At 49.0% G+C, this 23,095-nt stretch overlaps 1 protein-coding gene across 6 annotated transcripts; it reads right to left on the minus strand.

Moving 5' to 3' along the window:
* Positions 1 to 104: 104 nt before the first annotated feature.
* On the minus strand, positions 105 to 22,424 carry ago4 (argonaute RISC component 4). 6 transcript variants are annotated; one of them, XM_079749592.1, is made up of 19 exons: positions 22,268 to 22,424; positions 14,771 to 14,945; positions 13,471 to 13,591; positions 11,977 to 12,158; positions 11,468 to 11,604; positions 10,518 to 10,652; positions 8,818 to 8,905; positions 8,533 to 8,680; positions 8,068 to 8,187; positions 7,259 to 7,420; positions 6,667 to 6,815; positions 5,940 to 6,124; positions 5,240 to 5,399; positions 4,465 to 4,636; positions 3,203 to 3,346; positions 2,654 to 2,788; positions 2,069 to 2,170; positions 1,396 to 1,595; positions 105 to 451 (listed from the first exon to the last, which is right to left on the minus strand). In XM_079749592.1, the coding sequence occupies exons 1-19, from the start codon at positions 22,284 to 22,286 to the stop codon at positions 343 to 345; spliced, it is 2,643 nt and encodes an 880-aa protein (XP_079605718.1). In that variant the 5' UTR covers positions 22,287 to 22,424; the 3' UTR covers positions 105 to 342. The 6 variants fall into 6 exon arrangements, with proteins under 6 accessions (XP_079605718.1, XP_079605715.1, XP_079605717.1 ...); XM_079749589.1 differs by having other exon boundaries at positions 8,038 to 8,187; XM_079749591.1 differs by having other exon boundaries at positions 6,667 to 6,800; positions 14,771 to 14,969.
* Between the last annotated feature and the right edge of the window lie 671 nt (positions 22,425 to 23,095).

The following is a 23,095-nucleotide window of genomic DNA, read 5'->3' on the forward strand; positions in this document are numbered from 1 at the left end:
TTTGCTGGTGGTAGAGGCGGCTCCGTACAGAACTCTTGTTGGTGTTGGTGTTTGCGTCCCCGTCCCCTCCCTCCCTCCCTCCCTCCCCACCCCCAGTTCGAACAGAAAGGTGCCAGGAGGGCGAAGAAAGATGGCAGAGTTGAGGCCTGGTCAGGGAGGATCCTCAACAAAAAGAAGGGAGAGAGACATAGATAACAGACGGTGGGGAGGGAGAGAGACACAGTGATAAGAGAAACAATAAAAAGGGAGGTTTAAGGTAGCGGGGGGAGGACAGACACGGAAGAGAGGGGAGAGAAAGGGGGCGGGGGAAGGGGGGAAAAGGGAGCTGGCGTCTGGTGGCGTTCAGGCGAAGTACATGGTGTGCTGGGTGTCGTAGTGGATCTGCACCGCCTTGGCCAGCGCCTGGGGGTCCCGGCCGTTGCTCTGGCCCGACACGTGGCTGCCCTCCGCGCTGTGGGGGAGGGAGGGAGAGAGGGGGAGAGAGAGAGAGCAAGGGGGGGTTGCGGTCATCAGACAGGAACAATTGACATGGTGTCGCCACTTACGGTGACCAGACCCGCTTACAGGGACCAGACACACAATTATGGGGGACCGCGCGCGCACACACACACACACACACACACACACACACACACACACACACACACACACACACACACACACACACACACACACACACACACACACACACACACGTGGACCTGACACAGACTTAAGGGGACCTGGCACGTACACTTAGGGGGGACCTGACACACACTTACGGGGACCTCACACACTCTTACGGGGACCTCAAACACTCTAACGGGGACTTGACACACACACCTACAGGACCTGACAAATACACACCTACGGGGGACCTGACACACTTTTGGGGACCTGAGACACTTATGGGGACCCCACACACACACTTACGGGGAGCGGACGCACACTTACGGGGACCCAACACACACTTACGGAGACCCTACACAGTCTTACGGGGACCTCACACACTCTTACGTGGACCTCACTCACTCTTACGGGGACCTGACACACACACACCTACAGGACCTGACACACACACGCACACACACACACAAACTTACGGGGACCTGACACACACACACACACACACACTAACGGGGACCTGACACACAAACTTACGGGGACCTGACACACACACTCACGGGGACCTGACACACACACTTACGGGGACCCGACACACTTATGGGGACCTGACACACTTATGGTGACCCTAGAGACTTACGGGGACCTGACACACTTACGGGACCACAAACACGATTACGGGGGAACTAGCATTATGAGGAACATAACACTTGCAGCAGACCCCTCGCTTTATACATATCCAACACACTTCCGGAGCCCCATGCCTATTAAAGACCCATCCCGCGGTCCTACCTGTCGTGGTCCTTGTCCACCAGGTGGTAGCGTGCGCGGAAGGCCACCAGCCGGGCGTAGTAGGCGGGCGCGGGGATGGACACCGAGCGGGTGCAGCGCACGTAGGTGTGGCACAGCTGGTAGGTGAGCAGCTGCAACTCGTCCGCCGTGAAGCAGTTGTCGTCCCACAGGACGTGGTAGTGGGAAGGCCGGCTGGTGCCCTGGGGGGGGGGGGTTAGGACTTTAAAGGGCATCCAAGACGCTGAGACAAAGCTTGTCAACGGTTTACTACGGTGTTGTGGTTTTACTGTCCTATTCTTGGCAAATGGCCCAGACGCTTGACCTGAATTTAAATACAGTGAAAGAAAAAGTACTTTCTTGGATAAAGCATATTTGTTTGGTGTACATTTAAAATCCACTTGGTCTGGTTTTTAGACCGATATACAGATTGAGGGATACAGAAAGAGAGGCGGAGACCCAGAGGCGGGGGGAGAGGAACAGAGATGCTAAACCGGTGAACTTCAAGGTACACTGAGAGAGTCAGACATAGAGCTGGAGGGAGAGATTCTGAGTGGTGTGTGTGATTGATTGTTGGTTGGAAACTTAAGGCAACCATCAACAGCACACACTCCCCAGAGACCTAAAGAGAGAAGGCGTTATAGAGAGGAGATGCAGAGCGAGGCCCAGTCCCCACCTGGATGCCTGCATGGCTGCACAGGTAGAAGTCAAACTCGGACGGGTGTGTGATGGTGCTGTCCACCGTGGTTCCTGCTGGGACGTTCCCGCTCTTCCCAACCTGTGGCAACAAGCCAAAAAAAAGGAACATGGATCACACCACCGTAAACGGGCCCAGAGGGCATCATGGGAGTTTGAGTTTAAATAAGCAGTGAATCGTAAAACAACATCAAGTGGTAACATCAACCTGGTTATTTTTCGACGTGAATTTGCAATACCCCGATCCAGGCCAAGAAAAAGTAAGGTTAACTTGATCTTAGGTTTAAATAGCTTAATTATGGATAATAGAAACACTCCAGTTTTCTACCTATTCACGTAAACGGGAATAGGTGCGTTAACGTACATTATTGCAGTCATTACATATTTTAGTACGGGTTGCCCGATTGGGTATCAAACCCGTGACCCTGGCGGTCTTTAACGTCACGCTCTGGTTAATTATACATGTCAGGCCCTGTGTAACTGAACTGGTAAAGAGGCACCAGGACTCGAGGCCATGAATAATGAACGTAAAATCCATAGGAATGCAGAGGTAGGCGGTGCGGACCCTCTCGGCCTTGTCGGAGCAGAAGAGGCGGGTGTGATGGCGCTTCTGGACCACTATGTAGGTGATGCCCGGCCGGTAGTCCTCCTCCAGGCTGATGCACGCCTTCCTGATGGCGATCAGCTCCGGCCACGCCACCTGGGAGACACACACACACTGTTAGAGGTGCTCGCGTATAGACCCGTTACCAGCAGACCAAACAGAACATGAGAGATAGACCCGACTAGACTCGGGTTAAAACACACACCGTCCAGGCTCGGGCCAAAGATGACGCGGTACAACACGGGCACAACACGTTTACATTTAGCAGACGCTTCTATCCAAAGCGACTTACAAACAGTACATCTTTTCAGAAGTAGGAGAAACAACAATATATATCGCCGTCGGTACAGTGTGGCACATCCCCCACGGAGAAGGGACCTGCGGTTAAAGGACCGACATCACTCATTCGCCCCGGGCTGCCTGTGTGCACGCCCCTTCCCATCGTCAGGTCAAGGTTCAAAAGGTCAAGGTACAAAAGGTCAAGGGGTCAAGGGGTCGCCGGGGGCTCACCTGCTTCATCTGGCCCTCGGACACGCCCCCCCGGTAGTAGATGATGCGCGTGGGCTTGAAGCGCGTGGACTTGTAGAACTGGATGAGGAGCTCCCGCACCATGTTGGTCAGGTCCTGGATCACCTCCTGGCTGAACAGCTGCTCCTGGGGGGGGGGGGGGGGGGGGGGCAGAGGGGGTTAGGAGGAGGGACATAGTACAACCTTATCCACTTTTAAAACAGTTAAAAACACATATTTTTAGTTGAGCTTTCCTTTCCGCCTCCTGATTTCGACTTGCACTGCCACGTTTATTTTCCCTGTTTTTACTTGTTATTCTTATCCCTACATCTGGTGTACACGCTATGCCCTATGTGTTGTTTGTTGCCCCCTCTGAGTGTCTCTATGCGTGTTCTTCCCTTTGTACCTTGCATCCGTTCATCCTGTGTCAATCTCCGTCCTGTACGCTTGCTCTCTGACTGTCTCTGTCTGAGTGTATCATGCATATAGTGTCAAGTGTATAGTGTCATACAGTGTCTGATTGCTTGACTATATGTACTTTGTCTTGACTTTATGTATCTTATTGGTACATTGCCCTTGGGTACCTTGAAAGGCGCTTTTTTAAAAAGTATTATTATTATTAGTACCGGAGTACTGGAGTTCTGTGTGCGTTTGTTGAGGAAAACCAATATGACACTCTTGGTTTGTGTCGGGCCACACAAATGGATGTTATTCCCGGAATGTATGCTAACAGTGCCGGTCGTCAGTTCAGTTGTGAACGAAAACGACAGCTACTGTAAAAAAAAAACGTAGGGTCATAGTGCATATGAATACCATCCGAAATCTTCAGCTGGGAAATACATCCGGTAATGATCGCAATAAATTGTCGGATCGGTATGAATCACAAGACAAACACACACACACACACGTCTGTTGAAAGGGCCCTTTGTTACCACCAGGTGTGAGTGTGTTTATTGCCAATTCAAATCCCTCCTCTAGTGGTATCATGAGAAGCCACCCAGATGTATGATGGACAGATAAGCCTTTTCAACACCACACCTGGTGGCAACATAGAGGGCACTCTAAGAGTTTGTTTACATTGTTCGCTGTGGAAAGTTTGAAAGCAACACGCTCACATGCTGGAAAAAAAAAAAAAGTTGTGGCCTTCTTTTTTTTTGAAAGGCAACGTTTTCAAAGTCAGACCTAAAAGAATAAAGTGGAAAAAAAAAAAGTCATGCGTTCATAGCACCCGTGGCCCCGGCTCTACAGGGGGGGGGGGTCCTTACTTGGGACAGGTCCTGCCGGGACGTCTGGACGCGGACGGTGGCGCAGTATCGGCTGGGGTGTCCGTCCATACTGCCCACCACCGCCGCGATGGACGGCTTCTTCCCGTCGCCCGCGGGCGGGTGCGTGACGTCCGCCCCCAGGAAGATGACTGGCTGCTGGAACACAGAGGGCCTGGGGGGCGGGGAGAGCGAGGGGGGAGCCAATGAGGTGGTTTTATTTATTAAGCTTGTTTTTATTGAGTTGAAGCTGCACTATGTAACTTTTTTAATTGCAGCTATTTATTCCAGGACAAAATATATCCGAACTAGACTGTTTCTCCAGAATAAAACAACCATCCCAGAGAATTACTATAATTCTCTTACTATAACTGAGTCTAGAGTCAAGCTACTAGAGTTTGCTGAAGCATGCAGGTTTAATATATTAACTAGTCTAATCTTACGAGTCAAGTCCTTCAAGAGAGGCTTTCCGAGTAGCTAGAGGAACACAGATTAGTGCCATTATAAGCCGTAGCTTTTCTACTGCAGCAGTGTATTCCACGACAATAATATCCAAACTAGACTATTTCTCGAGAATAAAACATACCAATCCACGGGATTTGTATAACTTTAAGTTGGGCTACAAGTCAAGCTACTAGAGGTTGCTAAAAGGGGGAAAAATTACATTTACTCCCAATGTAAGTCCATAAGGATACCCTTTCAGAGTAGCTATAGGAACATAGTTTATCAACTAGCACAACATGGAAGCCATTGAAGGTCGTAGCGTGAGGAAGCTGACCTCTGGTGCGGCACAAGGACGTTGTTGATGCCCCCCAGTTTGGCGTTGATCTTCAGGCAGAGGTTGGACAGGGTCTGGGGGGAGGTCTTCACCACGTTCTTCACCTGGACACACTGGGTGGCCATGCCCAGCAGGGTGTCTCCCACCCGCTTCACCTCCGCTGTTGGGGAGGAGGAACATCACGTCATTTGAGAACCAGGATCAGAAAATGACTTTTCTGTGGTTTATTGGTGAAGAAAATAGGATTGGTGTTTCCGTGACTCCCAAAGGGGCAGATAATGTGAATGGGGAAGAAGCTTCTTTGATTACAGTATATCTCAGAGCCATCACAATCCATTCGTAACCTGAGCATGAGTCTTGTGGTCGATCTATTCCACATTAGTTGAGGTATCCAATGCCAAGTGGTCAAATCCAAACTCCCCAAACGCCGCTCGTATCGGACGCGTTTAAAACCAACACTCATGGGGCTATGCAACTTTGTACTCACATAACACTGTCTCACACACATGGACTTGTAGTCAATAGATAGAATACTACAAGTTCCACACATGACGTTTAGTCAAGAAAATAGAAAACTACAAATCCCACACATGGACATTTAGTCAATAGATAAAGAATTACAAGTCCCACACATGGTCTTCTAGTTAATAAAATAGAAAACTACAAATCCCAGCAGCTAAAAAAAAAGACCTGTCCCTACCGTAGACGGGGGTCTTGCCGGGCAGGATGACCACAATGAGCTGCAGGCCTACGTAGGACATCTTTAGGTGTTTGAACATGGGCTCCACGCTGTCGGCCCCCTGGGCGTATTTACAGAAGCAGGGCTGGCCCTGGATGGGCATCCCCGCGTCCTTGGAGATCTTCCTCAGCTGGTCCGTGAAGCTCCTGTCAGAGGTGAGGACGGCCAATCAGCATGTTTGGTGTACAGAGAGTGTTGACCCAGTCAATCACAACGTTTCCTAAGAGATCCGCACAGCCCCATCGGGTCTAGAGTGTCGAACTACACGGGGGTGCTAATGGGCCCGGCTGATGTCGCAGGAGATTGCTGACGTAAGCAATTATGCATCTAATGATAGGGGTCCTGTAAAGCGCAAACTACTGCTCATCCCTCGGTGTTTAGCAGAGCGATGTGATTATGGTTTGAAAACATTGATATCACCGGCAGATGTGGTTTGGGTAAGAACTTTTTTTGCAAGGATCCAGATGAACTAAAGTTAAAGTTGGGCTTTTCAGAGCTAAAAATGTGTTTGAAAGGGCAAAGAAGGATGGGAATCACTGGTCTTAGACCTTGGGATACAGGGGATCAGGACACAAGGAGGTCTAGGTTAATTGGGTCAGAAGGGGGTCTAGGACTAGGGGGATATAGGGGGTCCAGGACAACAGGAGGTCTAGGTTCATAGGATCATCAGGGGGGGTCCAGGACTCACTTCAGCAGGTCCTCCCGGCACTGTTTCTGCGGCGCGAAGCAGGCCACCGCCCACACTTTGATCTCGATGCCGGCGTAGAACTGCTTCCCTCTCATGTCCCACACGCCCTGGTTGGGCGTGGCCACCGTCTTATTCTGCGGAGAGAGTCCCTAACCCCTTAGTTATCCCCCCGGTTGGGCGAGTCGACACAGCAGGTGGTACCACAGAAACCCCCAAAGGCCCCCCTGTTCCCCCACCATCAGGCGTGAGGTTCATTATCCAATCCAAGACCTAGCTATTAGTGATGTGAAAAACTCTAGCAAATTAATGTCGTCGCGGAAACCACCTATTTGTGACATCAGAAAATCTAGCCATTAGCGACATCACAAAAATCAAGCCATTAGTGACCAACCCCCCCGGTTAGTGACATCACAAACGCTTTACCCAATTAGGGACTTCACAAAAGCTGTCGTCCCCCCCCCCCCCCCCCAACAGTGACGTCACAAAAGCAACCCGTCAGCGGCCTCACAAAACCCCGACCCCCCATTAGTGACGTCACTAAATCGACCCGTCTGCGCCCGGCGTGGCGGCCGCCCTGACCCCCGGCGCTCACCCTGCCACAGTCTCGGCCCGAGTCGCTGCTGACGCGGCCCCCGTACTGCAGCATGGGGGCGGGCAGCACGCGGCCCGTCACCTCCGTCATGTCGTTGTGCACCACGATGCCAAACTCCTTCAGGTACGGGTCGGGCCCCCCCACCATGCTGTTGCTCTTCACCTGGACAACGGGGAATAGAGAGAGGACGGCGTTAGAGCTGGCACGCGGCGGAGCGTCGACATGTAGCTCGTTGCCGTGGGGATCGGCGGAACAAGGGTGGGAGGGAGTTACACGTGAATGCCGTTGGCGTACGGGAGTTATTGCACATGTTGAAAAAGGTCAAGTCTTGTAGCCACACAGTCTGTTACGTTTGATTAAATGGTAAATGGACCGCATCTATACAGCGCAGTTTTAACCAGCGGCCACTCAGAACGCTTCACAATACTGCCTGACATTCACCCGTTCGTGCACACATTCACACACCGACGGCGGCGTCGGCCACGCAAGGCGACAGCCGGCTCGTCGGGATCGGTTAGGGTGAGGTGTCTCGCTCAGGGACACCTCGACATTAGGCTAGGAGGAGCCGGGGATCGAACTAGCAACCTTCCGGTTACCAGCCAACCCGCTCTACCTCCTGAGCCACATTCCGCTGATTAAATAAATTGAATTTAAACTAATAAAATACATTTCTTATACAAATTAATAGGTTGTTGGCAAAAAAAATGGCGAGTATATAAATGTATACATGACATGTAAATACAATTATTATTTATGGAAATATATAGTGCAGTACCCACCCCTGTCCAGAGGAGGGCGCCGTCACTCACCAGTCGGCTGATCTCCTCCTGTCTGTCCGGGGCAGAGCGGGCGGTGGCTTTGATCATGGTGGACGTCTGGTTGTCGGTCAGCTTCTTGATGCAGCGCTGGCCGGCCACAATGTTACACACCTAACACACACGCACGACAAATGGATCAGACTATAATAACTGGAACCTCCAACTGTACGCTCGGGGAGAACGAGTCGAGTTCAGGTGATATCTGTGGTGAAACGGGGAGGAAGTGATTCAGGAGAATATCTTTTCAAATTAACTCCTTCTTTAAAGTTTGTATTTTTTATTTTCTAAGTAAAACATAATTTTTGTTCTTGCTGGGACGTGATAAGTGGAGAAAAGAGAAAAAAAATACGTATTTATGCAAAGTTCGAAAAAAAAAAAAAAAACGAGACACTTCCCGTCATGAATCACAAAAACTCCACAATAAAAGCTCTGAGCACTGGAGGCCGCTCTGCTCACCTCCAGGGGCAGGTAGGTGTGCTTCTGCTCCTGCCCCACCTGCAGGCAGGGCAGGTGGGGGTACTTGAGCTGCAGGCTGTACTTCTGCTTGAAGTACTGGGCCACCGTGCACTCCATGGCTTGGCCGTTCTCCAGCTGCAGGGGGAACCTGGGGGGCATCACCGGGGGGTCACACGCACGTCAAGCTCCCAAACGGGGGAGGGGGAGGGTAGGGGTGGGGGTTTGTTTGTTGCATGTTGTCTGTTGCAAGTATGGTTAATGGGGGGGGGGGGGGGCGGGGCTTACGTCTGGTGGCTGGCAGGACGGCGGGTAACGTTGCACACACGGTACTTCCTCTTCATCTGACCGCAGTGTGTGACCTCCACTTTAAGACCTGCACACACACACACGTGTTCACACGCACACACTTAGGAAGAAGCCACAGCCAGTTTACCACTTTCCACTTTGAAAGCGGGCCTTCTACAAATGTCATCCATTCCTAACAAGTGGGGTGGACCTGTTAGCAAACACTTCCAGGTTTAAAATGGGACATTTTACAAACGTTAAAAATAGAAATACGACCCCAGCTGCCAAATAGCCAATCTCCTTGCATTTGTGCCCATGTGGTGAGGAAACCCAACCAATCACGTTTCAGGTTTGAGTAGAGTGTGTGATTGAGTGAGTTAGAGAGTGTGAGACAATGTGTGTGAAAGAGAGTGTGTGAGAGAGAGTGTGTGAGAGATAGGGGTGTAACAGTACACACAAGTCACGGTTCGGTACGTACCTTGGTTTTTAAGTCACGGTACGGTACGTTTCTTAGTTAAGGGGAAAATTTAAAAAAACTGCTTGTTTGTCAACAACGGAGAAAGGCCGTAGATCAGCAGCAAGAAAACACCAATAAAGTTGGTTATGGCATTTGCATTTCTGAATTCCCAGACAGGGGTTGTTGAAACAGTGTCGTGAGCTGCGTTTGCACAGCTCGTTTTTTTTTCCACAGCAACAGTGATAGTAACACCTGGATGGTGCCTATTCAAATGCGTGTCCTAGGGATGTGCATTTCTGGCAAAAATACTATTCGATATTCGCTGAGAAGTATTTGAATAATATTCGAAGATCGGTCAATGAAGAACCCCCCACGCACGCACGCACCTCGGATACACGCACACAGAATGAGACAGGGAGAGGCTTTTATGATTTGCATGAAATCAATCTGTTTATTTCAACAACTGCACCATCAACATTCAACATCAACATTATTTCAACGTGGGCTTAGGCAGATAGACCTGCATGCGCCGAAAAACGGATCGCTATTTATTTATTTTACTGAACACAGCCTGCATGACGGTGAACTAGACACGTCAAAAAAATAACTTCACACGATGTGTCTTTTTACAATTTATTTGTTACCAGCATTCGTAGTGTTAATCAGCAGAGTGACAATAGTCCGCCAAAGACGTTGACGTTGCTTAGCAACCGAGGACGCTATTCACCACCGGAAGTTGTGAAGGCCCATGCAAGTCAACGGAGCGTTCAACAGCATTGAGAAGAGCCGTGTAATAAATAACGATAGTCACATTCATTATTCAATATTCTACGTGACTCTGACTATTCGACTATTCGAAGATCGTTGCCCATCCCTATCGTGTGCATGTTAAAGTGCTGTACGTAGACACGGAGAGCCCTCTCCATAACCGGAGAGCATTCAATATTTTTTAACTATCCATCGACGCCATGGACCTATTGGTCGACGCAACGGAGACGGTAAGGGCTGTGCTCCTCTAACTAATTCATTTCCGGAATCACTTCTCCGGTTTGACTTTGCACCTTAATTACTTTGTACATTTACCGTTACACCCCTAGTGAGAGAGTGCGTGTGAGCGTGTGTGTGTGTGTGTGTGTGTGTGTGTGTGTGTGTGTGTGTGTGTGTGTGTGTGTGAGTGAGTGAGTGAGTGAGTGAGTGAGTGAGTGAGTGAGTGAGAGAGAGAGAGTGTGTGTGTGAGGCAGACCTCGTATTTCCTTGGTGAATTTGACGCGCTGGGAGTCTGTGAGGGGCTTGGTCTGCTCGTTGATGTTCTGGATGTCCAGCACCTCACACATGAACTCTATGACCGGCTGGGCCCGGTAGAACGCAGTGGCCGACACTGGGGAGAGAACAGAGGCGTCGTCAATACACCAATCGGTCCGGGGGAGAGATTAGAAACACTTTACGTGCACTCAGCCGGGAGGTGGGATTAGCGTGAGACTGATCGAAGATGAAAGACAATTAAGATCATTAACCAATCAATAGATTGACACTCTTGACATTAGATAGCTGCAATGTCCTGGATGATTACCAATGACAACATCCTAAGAAAATCGTTTTTTTATCAACTGAATAAAGGCAAAAATATGTGTGCTGCTGTTGGTCCAGTCATGCGACACAGTAAAAGGCAATCATCGCAGTTAGCTTAAAAGAGGACCAAACTGGTGGGTGGTCTTCAATGAGATCAGCAATCAATCTCCCAATTAATATTGATTGTACTGACGAAAGAGGCTGTAATTAAAGTGTTCGTCCAGAGGGCTTTGGCCGGCAGCACAGATTAGGGGGAGCAAAAGATCAATCACTCCAGTCACTAACGACCTCCCTACCCAATTAACATCTACTCAACAGCTCATCAGCACCATCCCAAAGTCGTATTAGTGAGCTAGCGGCACACGCCGTGAAATCAGTTCAATGCCCTGAAATGTAAACGACAAGCCATCAATTGACATATTCATCACTTCCCACTTCATTTAAACATTGGCTCAATACTTACTGTAGTGTGATTGCAGTCATTATTCTACGTCCCTTCTTTTTATTGTTAGGACATCACTATTTCTCCACCTTGCTATGTAAGGCCAGTGTTGCCAGATTGGGCCATATTCCCACCCAATCTGGCAGCCAACATGTAAATAAAGTTTTCCTTGCGCGTCTCACCGTCGATGTTGAGCATCATGTTCCACATGGCAGGACGGACAGACTGATGGAAACCGAACCACACCTCCCTCCCCCCGCCCAGGGGATGGTAGTAGCCTTCTGGGGGGGAGAAAAACGAGCGCCCCACAGGAGTGTACCTGGAGTGCCGGGGAGTAAGGGGAAGGCAGAACGGACCATGAGCTCCAACACAGGTTCTAACCCAGTGCCCCAAACCCAACGAAGATACCTTAAAATATATATATGGCACTTCCACACGTTCTGTCTTTACACTCCTACCAAGCATATCTTGTGTATAAAGACACATTTAAGAATGTGAGTTCGGTTTTGCATATTGGTAAAAACAAAATGTTTCTGAAAAAAAACATTTACTTTAGTGTTTTTAGATATTAAGACATCAAATCTTAAACAAAAAGTGGTGTGATAAATAGATTTTAAATATCATTTCAAATCATAAAAACTGAATGGGACTCTCCCACATGAGGGACGGGAGGACGGGGGAGGACGCTGACCTCATGGAGGGCAGGTGTCGCGTGATGACGTCCAGGGCCTGCACCGAGTCCTCCGGGACCTCGTTGAGGTGCCCCGACAGGGCCTCCAGCAGCATCTGGAGGCTCACCACGCACACCCACTGCAGGGACACCTTGAAGGTCTGGTCCTTCCCCTCGCCGGGCAGGGTCACCTCCAGGTCCACCTGCAGAGGGGGAGGGGGGGAGAGTGGAAGTTAGTGGGTGGGCAAGTGACCGAAATAGATTAAAAAAAGACAGAGAGAGAGAGAGAGAGAGAGAGAGAGAAAGAGGGGTAGAGAGAGAGAGAGAGAGAGAGAGAGAGAGAGAGAGAGAGAGAGAGAGAGAGAGAGAGAGAGAGAGAGAGAGAGAGAGAGAGAGAGAAAGAGGGGTAGAAAGAGGGGTAGAGAGAGAGAGACCCAGTGTTTGAGTATGGAAAAGGAAACATAAGGGAGGAGAGATGAAGGATGAGAGAGAGAAAGAGGATAACAGAGGGTGAAAGATCAGAGGTGAAACGGATAGAGAGACAGATTTAGAGGAAGAAACAGATGTAGAGAGAGAAAGATGGATGCAGAGAGAGACGGATGAAGTGAGAGAGAGACGGATGTGGGGTGAGAGAGATAGTAAAGAGAGTAACAGTGAGGGAGAGAAAGAAAAATACAAAAATAGCACCGTGAGTGGGATGAGACAAGAGAGAGAAAGGACAAAGGGAGTGAGAGGCAAGAGGACATAAGAAAAGACAGTGGGAGAGAGAGAGAAATAAAGCGGGACGAGAGAGGGGGGAGGTGAAGGAGGCAGGGAAACCAGATGATATTATATAATTAATAGAGAGACGGGTAGGAGTGAGCGATAGAGGAAAGCAAAGGTCAAACGGACGGAGAGAGTAAGGTGTGTGTGTGTTTATAATAGATGAGCACAGGGGAGATGGGAAATAAATAGCAGAGGGAGAGAGTGAAAGAGAGAGTAAGGGAGACAGAGATGCATCGGTCATCTACTTTGATGTGTCCTATCCCTGACATGGCCCAGACAAGCATTTTAATAATGTACCGTCTGCTAAACATGCAGCAATTTGGATTGAAGGTTCACGATGTCATTTGGCGTTTAAATGTAATATTCGTCAAGTTTATGGTCCTTCACAGCAGAAGCACAACATTTTTGTATAGTTTCTAGCCACGGGAACACGGCCATATACCTATTCTATCTAATACTTATTTAACTGGGAACAACCCAGCATATCCACATCTCTTTTTGGGAATGTCAGGCACCGTCATGGGAGAGATAGCTTGTATACACTTCAAATCTTTCACCCTTGAAAATAATCATTTTAACTTCAATCGGAGATTCGTGTGTAAATATCTATAGCTTAAAAGGTCACCAATCTTCGTTGACCGCAATTGATCATCAGGTGGCCCTACGTGGTCTCTCGAACCACTGCTTGGGGACCACAGGGCTAAGCCACAGTACTTGCTGGTGAGTGATGGGTGGTGTGGGGGCACTGACCCGGTCTCTCCCGATGGGCAGCGGGTGGGCCGTGTACATGTTCCTCTTCCCGTCGTAGCCCGGCTGCCGGTCACCGAAGATCTGCATCTTGAAGTGGCGGACCATGGTGTCCACCACCTCCCTGGTGGATCAGAGAGTGGAGCAATCAGACAACACTAGGGCAGAGCCGATGGCCGTATTATACCAATCTTAACTGGGACAATCGTTTCTGATTGTATCATCCCAAAACGTTTCTGGAAGAACAACTAGAAGACGGCCGGTTTTAAAACAGACGTAAAATGTATAATGAATCAAAGGATAAATGGGTATTACAACGCATGTCCATCTTTATGTTGGAAAGACCGAAAGTAAGACAGACACACACAGTAACACACACAGTAACACACACACCAGGGCTGCACGATATGGGCAAAATATGATATCCCGATATTTTTTGGCGGAATGGCGTTATACATCTCGATATTTTCTATAGAGTGGGTTAGATGGCTTCGTCGCATTGTCCTGCGTACTATGGTGAGGGTTTCAGTGCGCCCTAACTTTAATCCCCCGCCCCCTCCCTTCTCCGGTCCATTTGGGAACACGTTTGGTTTAATTTCGCTTGTTTCGTATCTTTTAATTAATTAATTAAGGGCGCCACCAGAGGGCGCCCCCAACACATTTGCCGACCTAGGCGATCGCCTAAGTCGCCTAGGTCGCCTATGCCGAGCGCCGGCCCTGGTTTCGGGGCAGAAGAAGCTGTCGCGGCCGGTGATGCAGCAGCACAGCCACGGAGTTTTACGCATTCCTCATACTGCACTTTGTGCCGCTGCTGTAAACGGTGGAACAGATTTGTCGTGCTTCCACTTTTAGCCGCAACGGTTTTGCTACACTCTCTACGGTTGACCTGCAGCTGCTGCTCATCTGTTTTTTTAAACCCAAACCATTTCCATATTATGGAGCCGTTGTTTCTCCTCTTTGAAACAATTTCGTCTGCCGCCGCAGTCTCGTTTTCTTTACCGGTATCCTCCATGCATGTTGTGTTTGCGAGGGGGCGGGAATGAGGCGTCTTTGCACACGGCACGTTCGGAAGGACAGAGTGGGAGGGGTCACGCTCACAAAGTCTCCAAGGCAAACACAGACGCTTGAGGCGGAAACTGACTCATTTTAACGCATATATCGATATAAACGATATTGTCAAATCTTGTATCCCCTTGGAAATTATAGCGATACATCTTACATAGCCGATATATCCTGCAGCCTTCAATACCGTGTTGACATCACAACACACACACACACACACACGCACGCACACACACGTTACCTGTTGACCCTCCGCGGCCGCTTCTCGGGCTTGATGTCGATGTCATAGTGGTACACGTCGATCTTGGGGATCTGCACCTGGAAGTGGTTGGCCAGCAGGCGGATGGGCTTCCCCACCGTGCCCAGGCCGGGCCGCCGGGGGGGCTGGAACAGAGAGGGAGCCGGAGTCGGCGGGCCTGGAGGGGGGGGCGGAGAGGGTACTACACTGTGATTTAGCAGAAGCCCGCACGCCCGGCCGCCGCCGCGGTGGGACCCGAACCCAGAACCTTTCGGCTGGGAGTCAGGCCCACCTGCAACTACACTACCCTGACCTGCCCCTATCCGCCACGGCGGGGATCGAACCCAGAGCCTTTCGGCTGGGAGTCAGGCCCACCTGCCACTACCCGCCCCCCCCCCCCCCCGTTCAAGGTAAGGCTAACTACCAGGAATAGTTAGGGGACAGCTAACTGATGCCCGTAGGCTGTCAGGTACAGGATATATAAGCAGGAATAACAACTTGTTGGATTGAAGAGTACAGGACAAACTTAAGGCCAACAAATCAATGAGAAACACCCTATATGCTCACCTTCAATAAAACATTAACTCCATCTCACACACACACACACACACACAAGCACACACACACACACACCGACACACACACAGGGCCTGGATCAAAAGCCTAGCTAATGCTTCTGGCAGAGGCCGCTGCAATACATTAGGGAGCGCTACAACAGGTGGGCAGAATTGATGACTGGTAGCAGGGTTAGCTCGTTAGCCCGGCCGCCTGCGCTGAAGTATATATAGTGTGACAAACCCCCGCCAACGCGTGAAGAGTGCTAGTGGAGAACGTTTTGTTCAGGGTGTTAGCACTCATTAAATGAATAGCCTATAATAATAGTATAGACCATCAACAATGTCGTTTCTTAACATAATCATTTAGGCCGTTTAGCAAACGCTTTTAACCAAAGCGTCTTACAATAAAGTACATTTACCAGAAGAGAGAGAAACAGTAAGGGTGATCATAGAAACAGGTGCCACGCAATAATAATTGTAAGGTTAACCCATTCCGTACAACAAAGACAGCTAAGGTAATGCTGCACAATGCTTAGTACTATTTTAAAGTGCCAGGGCGTACAGCATACAATAAGTGCGTACATTAAGTGCCAGGACGTACAACATACAATAAGTGCGTACATTAAGTGCCAGGACGTACAACATACAATAAGTGCGTACATTAAGTGCCAGGACGTACAACATACAATAAGTGCGTACATTAAGTGTAAGTTAAGTTATGTACACTGTATGTTGACACATTAATGTCATGCTAGGGCCAAACCTTCTCCTATAAATGAACCCTGTACTCAACATCATGTACACTTAGTACACTGATTCAATTCACGCTTTCCACGATAACACTAAAATGTGTTTATACAGCACAGCCACACAGGCTCCAGACAGACCTGGCTAATATCAAGTACATTTAAAAGTCCAAAGTAAACAAACAGATTGCCGCTTGACGACGAATCTCGCCAAAAGCAGAACACGGTTTCCCACCACTTGTTGCCCAACTCCCTCTCCTCCCACCGCGGCCATTTCGTCTCCCTCCTCCCAGTCCCTCCTCCCAACATCAACACATGCACCCTCCCAGTCCAAGACCCAGTCTGCCGAGCCAAAACGTGATTGATCCGGGGCCCTGGCCCCTGACCTAGATGGGTCAACAAGGGCCCCCACCAGACAATGGCCCCCCAATTACCCAGGGCCCCCCCCCCCCAGCTTCACCCAGACACACAGGGGCAACCCGCCCACCACACCCAGACAAAGGCTGGGGTCTGCTCCCAAAGACAGGGCTGGGGGTGGGTGATGAACACACAATGCAAACAACTTGGGATTTCCGTTACGAGTGTACATAAACGTCCCACCCCCCACGCGCACAGAGGCAACCTATGCACTGTGGCGTTGGGCCCGTGCGTACGCTTTGGAGCCAACGGCTCGCAGGCCAAGGGACTGGTGTTATTTTGGATTGCAAAAAAAAAAAAAAAAAAGCCCTCATGTCGTTAAACTTTATTGTCCGTCTCGGGGATCAAAGTGTGTAACGACACGAGTGTGTTCAGACGGTTAAAAGGGGAAACACACACACACACACACACACACACACACACACACACACACACACACACACGCACACGCACACACGCACCCCTTTGTGGTACGAGAGAATACAGCTTCATACGAGCGTTCTGCAACGACAATTCCGTTCACGTTCTCGTGCGCGACGCCAATTTTACATTTTCCTCTGACTAACGTAGACCCAGAAGAACCCCGGACAGATGACCTCATCGGGCCGACTTGAGCCGAGGAAATAGCAATGCCCGCCCGTCCCCTCCTTAACACAAACAGCCAGTAGCACGGCTGGGTCGTAATCGCGGTTATTTACACAGCCACCTGAGGAGCCTCGTGCGCACCTGAGCGCCAGCATGCATGCATCATGAAGCAACATGGCATGCAGGTCCTCGAGCAACGGCACGCACACACACACGCACGCACGCACGCGCGCACACACACACACGCACACACACAGCAGGGAAGCACCGCATCCAAAGAGATGTCCATTCACGTTCACTACCACTACTACTAAAAAAATGAATAAAGAACTCAATTTTCCAAAGCTAAACATTTGCCTATCGCAGTAATCGCGCTATGAATATGCATGAGGTTCCTAAGGGCAAGTCGAGCAAAGTAGGAACCGAATCGATCAAACCGGGATTGTGGTGAATCCATACGCTGCCTTCGTCTTCAAGGGTCTAGAGAGCGAGGGGGGGGGGGGGGGGGGGGAGGTCCGGGAGGGGTCAAGCCGTTTAATGCTATTGTCAACTGACAGCTAGAGGGCCGTGGTGCATGAGCACGCTCCAGTTATCAAGTGAAGCGCATGAACCACAGACAATCAGGAGCCCCCCGCCCACCCACCGCCTCCCAGAGGAAAACACTGCTGTTCCTTGGACACACGACGTCGACGACACACACACACACACACACACACACGCACACTGTAGTGTAAGCAACTTTTGCAACTGTTTGCAAATGATGACAAGCTGTCGAAGTGAGCACTTTTGGTGCGTGTGGAGGCCACCTCCCCCTTATGCTTCAGTCACAAGTCTCCCTCGGCGTTTGCAGTCGAGTTTTTTTAACCGGTTGCGAGGGGGAGTGCATCAATTTATGGGACCGATCTTGTGGTTTACACACGTTGCGTTATTTCATTCATGGATTCGTACCATCTCCATGGGATGCATAATCTATTTCACGCACACAAGGTTGACTCATCACAACGAAACGTGCACATCACGATTCAAAAGAATCAACCTCTAGTTCACACAAAACCATTAGATGACTGGCCCTTTGACGACAAACACTGTCACCCGACGCCTCTAGTCCTTTCACATGAAAGCAGCGACTTTTTGGTCTTAGTGCATGCACAACTTCCTGGCGTTCAGGAAGTGTTGCATACAAAACGTACAGCGCAGAGATTCCTATCGTCCCGTTCTCCACTTTCACCAAAAACAGAGCGCTGCCTAAATATATCCTCTACAGCTGCCACAGCACCACCACCAGATCTCCCCGTGTGTGTGTGTGTGTGTGTGTGTGTGTGTGTGTGTGTGTGTGTGTGTGTGTGTGTGTGTGTGTGTGTGTGTGTGTGTGTGTGTGTGTGTGCGCGTGTGTGCGCGTGTGTGTGTGTCTCCTACCCACTATCGCCCCACATGTCTTGACACAAACCGGGGCTTGGACTACCTGCACCTTTCAGTGCAACCAGATATCCTGAATCATTCGGTGCATGCTTCTTGGTGGTGGCTCTCTGCCTTTACCCACGGAGATTTGCTTCATGAACTTTGACAAATGGTTCTAAAATATAAAATGGGACGAATACAAAACTCGCCAGGAGGCAAAGCATTAAGTACAGGCATTAAACAAATGGACCGATGCCAAAGAAATTTGGGCCCAGACGGGAGGTTAATAAATTAACGGTCATCATTTTTATTATTAATAAAGTGCTGTGATATCCTTGCATGTTCTACCAATTACGACAGACAGAACTCCCATGCTCGCAGCGCACGATCGGAAGGTAAACAACAACATGGTAGCCAAACTGTACGACCAAAACAAACAACAAACACTTGGTTTGCCTTAAATCATTACTTTATAAAAATCCATTTTGTCAACAAGACACAGACGAACAAAGCACCACAGCAACATAAACATTGTCAGTCACCCAACGTTACAAAATAGGCTGCAGCTCACATGGAAAGCAGCAAGGAGCCATGAAAGGCTCCGTCACTCAGACCCCGGGCCCCAAACATCAGAGGGGGGCCTTCATGACGAAATCCTCAAAGCTGGTCCCCCACCTCATAGAAACTTTAAGGTGGGATGGAAGCGGCGTCCTATACGCGCATACATATAATGCAAATAAGGGGGAGCATGCAATACTTCTACACAGGGAATGGCTTTGGTGTTTTCTTGCCCAGGGGCCCCAGGACTTAAGAGGGCCCCTTCATGATGCAGAAGTTTGGGTTTAGGGTAAGGACAAGGACGAATGCATAGACGGGTCCATCTGTGGGGAAAAGTGTTGCTGGCAGAGACCTAGATTTCCATCATAGGCATCTTGCACATGCTTGGTCTCATGCATCTCATTCCTCAGGGCCCTGGAGATGATGTGATGTCAACACGGTATTGAAGGCTCCACACATGATGCAGCCAGCAGGTGGACAATAATAAACAAACTACACTTAATTTGACTTTCAAAGAAATACACAACACATGCAAAGTAATCCATACCGATCCAAGGAAACTTTGTTGTGCCTCATCGTCAAAAAGGGGAAGTATTCCTTATTATTCCTCAAGTTATCAACCCTTATCAAATCCTTTACATCATCTTTCTAGAGAAACACACTTCTGTCATGGTAGGTTCAATCTTGCGGGGGGAGGAGTGGGTGTAGAAGCAGCCCACATAAACACCTCAGTATTCTCCTCCCAGAGCACCTCCCATCACCACCGCGGTGGAGCGGACAGCTCCTGGAAACCATCTTCTGGTTCCTGTCCAGCCTCCAGTTTGTGGCTGGTCTTTTTCCCAGCAGCACCGACAGCTACTCTGACTCAAGGGGTCTGAGTCCGTAGTTATCATTACAGCAAAAGGTGCTAAGTGGCTGTATTAATAGCACAACAGCAAAGCGCCCAACAACAACAATCAGAAATCCCCAATGACAAAACGATCAAAAAGGGGAGACAACAGCTTTCCTGGGTTCAGGAGAACCTGCATGGTGTGCGTAGCGCTGGTCTGTGACTTTAACAACAAAGGAAGTGCTCGTCACAGAAGGTTAACGTATAAATGCCAATTGCCAGACGGACAATACAGCAGGGGGGAAGAATTTATCATTTCAGTGGGGGGGGGGTCGGCCATAACAAAAAAGGCTTTGAGTGTGGATACACCGCAACCTTTTCCCTTGAATGACCAGAGTACTGAGGAGAATCAGTGAGTTAGAGCCTTTTCCAATGCACAGATGTCATTAGTACACATCTTGACGTGTCCCATTGTTAACACATACAGGTAATAAGGCATAATGTTGAATGACCTGCCTAAGGTAATTAAAATGGTATAATAAGAAGCCAGTTTCAGCCAAACCACTTCTCATAGTACACAAATACACGATGCAGCTCAACAACAAGGAGATTCAGATTCAGCGAACCTCAGTGTGTTTACGTTACGGTTCACACATCTAGAACTCTCCTGGCCTGAGCCCAAGCCATGCCAGCCATGCACACACACACACACACACACACACACACACACAGAGCTGCCAGAGGAAACTAGGAGGATTCCTCAGTACTGTGGCATTACATCATATCTTCACAACATGACAGAACAGCCACCTGTTCAGAACCAGCAAAACGATTTCGGCAGCTATGAAACATAAATGCCAAAACAAAAACTTGACTACTCAGCTTGAAACTGGGTGTAATACCTTATTGAGAAACGCTGAGCGTAAGCCAACCGCTGGGAGAGGAGGTCAACTACAGTTTAAAGCATTCAGCAGTTTAGGAACTATTGGCTAAAGGGTGGGGTACTTAGACCCAACCACAACTGAGAATGAAATGAAGCAGTGAATACAACTGGAGTAGGTGTATGTCAACCAATGACGAAAGAGACACAATTAGTATAACCACCACATATAGGCCTCTCACCAACATCTCTTTCTCACTCTCACTCTCACTCACACACACACGTGGAGAACAATGCAATATATTTTGTGAAAAATATTTAAGTTTAGGTCTACAAGACACATTTCTGTTGGCGTATGTACAATTGACCGTTTTTATTTGTGCGGCGTTCAGATTGACATGCACAATTACTGTAATAAAGCCCTAACCTCTATAAATATTTTTGTGCCAGCATGCTATTGCATGCATTACATAAGGCCATACCAAACGAAGCTTACATCTAATAAAAATCGTTAAATAAAAATAAACGGTTAAGTCGTTGTGAACAATGCATGCAACGTGTATTTGTTGTGCATCCGCTATTCCTTGGACATCCTTAGACATACCTAAGGGGGCTACCGCTTAGCTTATAGGTGCCTTTGTTACATTAACGGAGCACAGATCAGAATCCCCCCACCACGATTCCGATCGATTAGAGCGCCATCCCTACCGGAGCCCTCAGTCCCGTGTACACCGGGAGGGGGGAGAGAAGAGAGGCTCGGGATGGCTTCCCGGGGAGAAGCGAGGATTGCGCGTAAAACGATGACAGAAACATGAATTATGCAAGCACACGCGATGAGTAGATTGCAAAAAAATGTGTCGCCTTCGCGTGTTCCGTGATAAGTGGGGGGGTTGTGCCGTGCAGGAAACCCGTGTTGGGTCGCCCACCACCATCCCTCCAGGAGCAGCACAACACGACCGAGACACCGCTCCCGATGACGAACGTTGAAATGCGCTGTAGCACACACTAGTCACACACCCGGGCGCTGATTTATCCACGGAAAATACCTGATCAAGATCGGTGTGTTTCACTGTCACAATTCGTTGGTTTCAGGGGCGAACGGCGTTCACATATATGAATGTAAACACGTCGTACGACGCGGAAGGAAGGAAGGTCCTAGTTAAATCCCCCCACACACACACACAATGCCAGCCCCAGCGCTACGTGCTTCAGAACCATCAACAGCCGAGTGGGCAGCTATATCCGCCGCACGAAATCAATTATCTACACCGCTCGCTGTACAATGTGCTATTCAAGACGAACACTAAGCATGTGCTCGATGTAAATAATGTGTCACACACGGGGCTAGGGCCTAATCTAAAGCTTTCGTTTGTCTTTCCCCTCCACCTCCCCACCACCACCACCACCCCCTTCTAGGTTGCTTGTCTTGTCGTTCAAGGCCTCGCTGCAGCCACGGCCCCCAGTGAAGCGATGTGTGTGCGCACACGCTCCAAACACGGGGCGCCTGCGGTCTGAGGTGTCCTCTCTTACCGGGTCCGAGCGCTTCCATGGCCGAGGGCTCTCTCTCCGTCTCTGTCCCGGCCTGGCGGCTCCGTACCGACACTGAAATTGGGGGCGGTATCGCGAAGCTTAACGTGGCTAATTTAAGAAAGAGGAATATAGATGCGTAGTTGACCAGCGAGCTCTCTCGGATGTGTTGTCTACTGACTGAGTTTGTCAGGGGGGGGCGGGGGGGATTTCTAATGTGAGCATGCGCCAAGCGAGAGAGCTTGGGAGACGTCAGTGCGCCTGCGCAATTCGCTGGCGTTTTAAATTGGGGGAGATGGGTCCAACAGTTGTATTTATGTGAAAATGCTGGATGGTAATAACGTCTTTGTCGTAACTCTGTCCTCAATTTGAGCGTATAGACATGATTATTTTATTTGTGTTGCATGATTCAGGTATTTTTCAGCCAGGGATCAGTCAATAATGTGTGTAATTTGATCCCCCACTCTTAAACAATAAAGTAGATACATGATTTGATTTGTGAATCATAAGGTCTAAGTATCCAGTATCAGTAACAGGAAAATAACTGAAATAAAAATACTATATTGATCAGACATAAAGAATACATACATCAGATATACTGAGTGTGTATTTTCTATGCCTCATCATATAGATTCTCCAAATGTACTATTTACCAAGCATAATGAAAATAGGACATGTAAGAAGCCCTCGGAAAAAATAGCGTCTCCTATAACATTAAACAACAAGGAAAAATGCCACAACCAAATCTATCTGTAAGAATACTTACCAATACCGCTCATGGGATATATTAATCAATTTATCAATTATTAATTCATAATATATCATTTCCGC

This window comes from Pollachius pollachius (assembly GCF_949987615.1).
Source record: "Pollachius pollachius genome assembly, chromosome: 13".
In the NCBI taxonomy this organism is placed as follows: Eukaryota; Metazoa; Chordata; class Actinopteri; order Gadiformes; family Gadidae; genus Pollachius; species Pollachius pollachius.

Excerpts from the sequence above, each read along its gene's own strand:
- ago4 (XM_079749587.1), bottom strand. Across the intron at positions 13,592-14,770 it reads CGGCCGCGGAGGGTCAACAG|GGAGGTGGTGGACACCATGG; the intron begins GTAACGTGTGTG and ends CTGATCCACCAG. Across the intron at positions 11,605-11,976 it reads CGACACCTGCCCTCCATGAG|GTACACTCCTGTGGGGCGCT; the intron begins GTCAGCGTCCTC and ends CCGGCACTCCAG.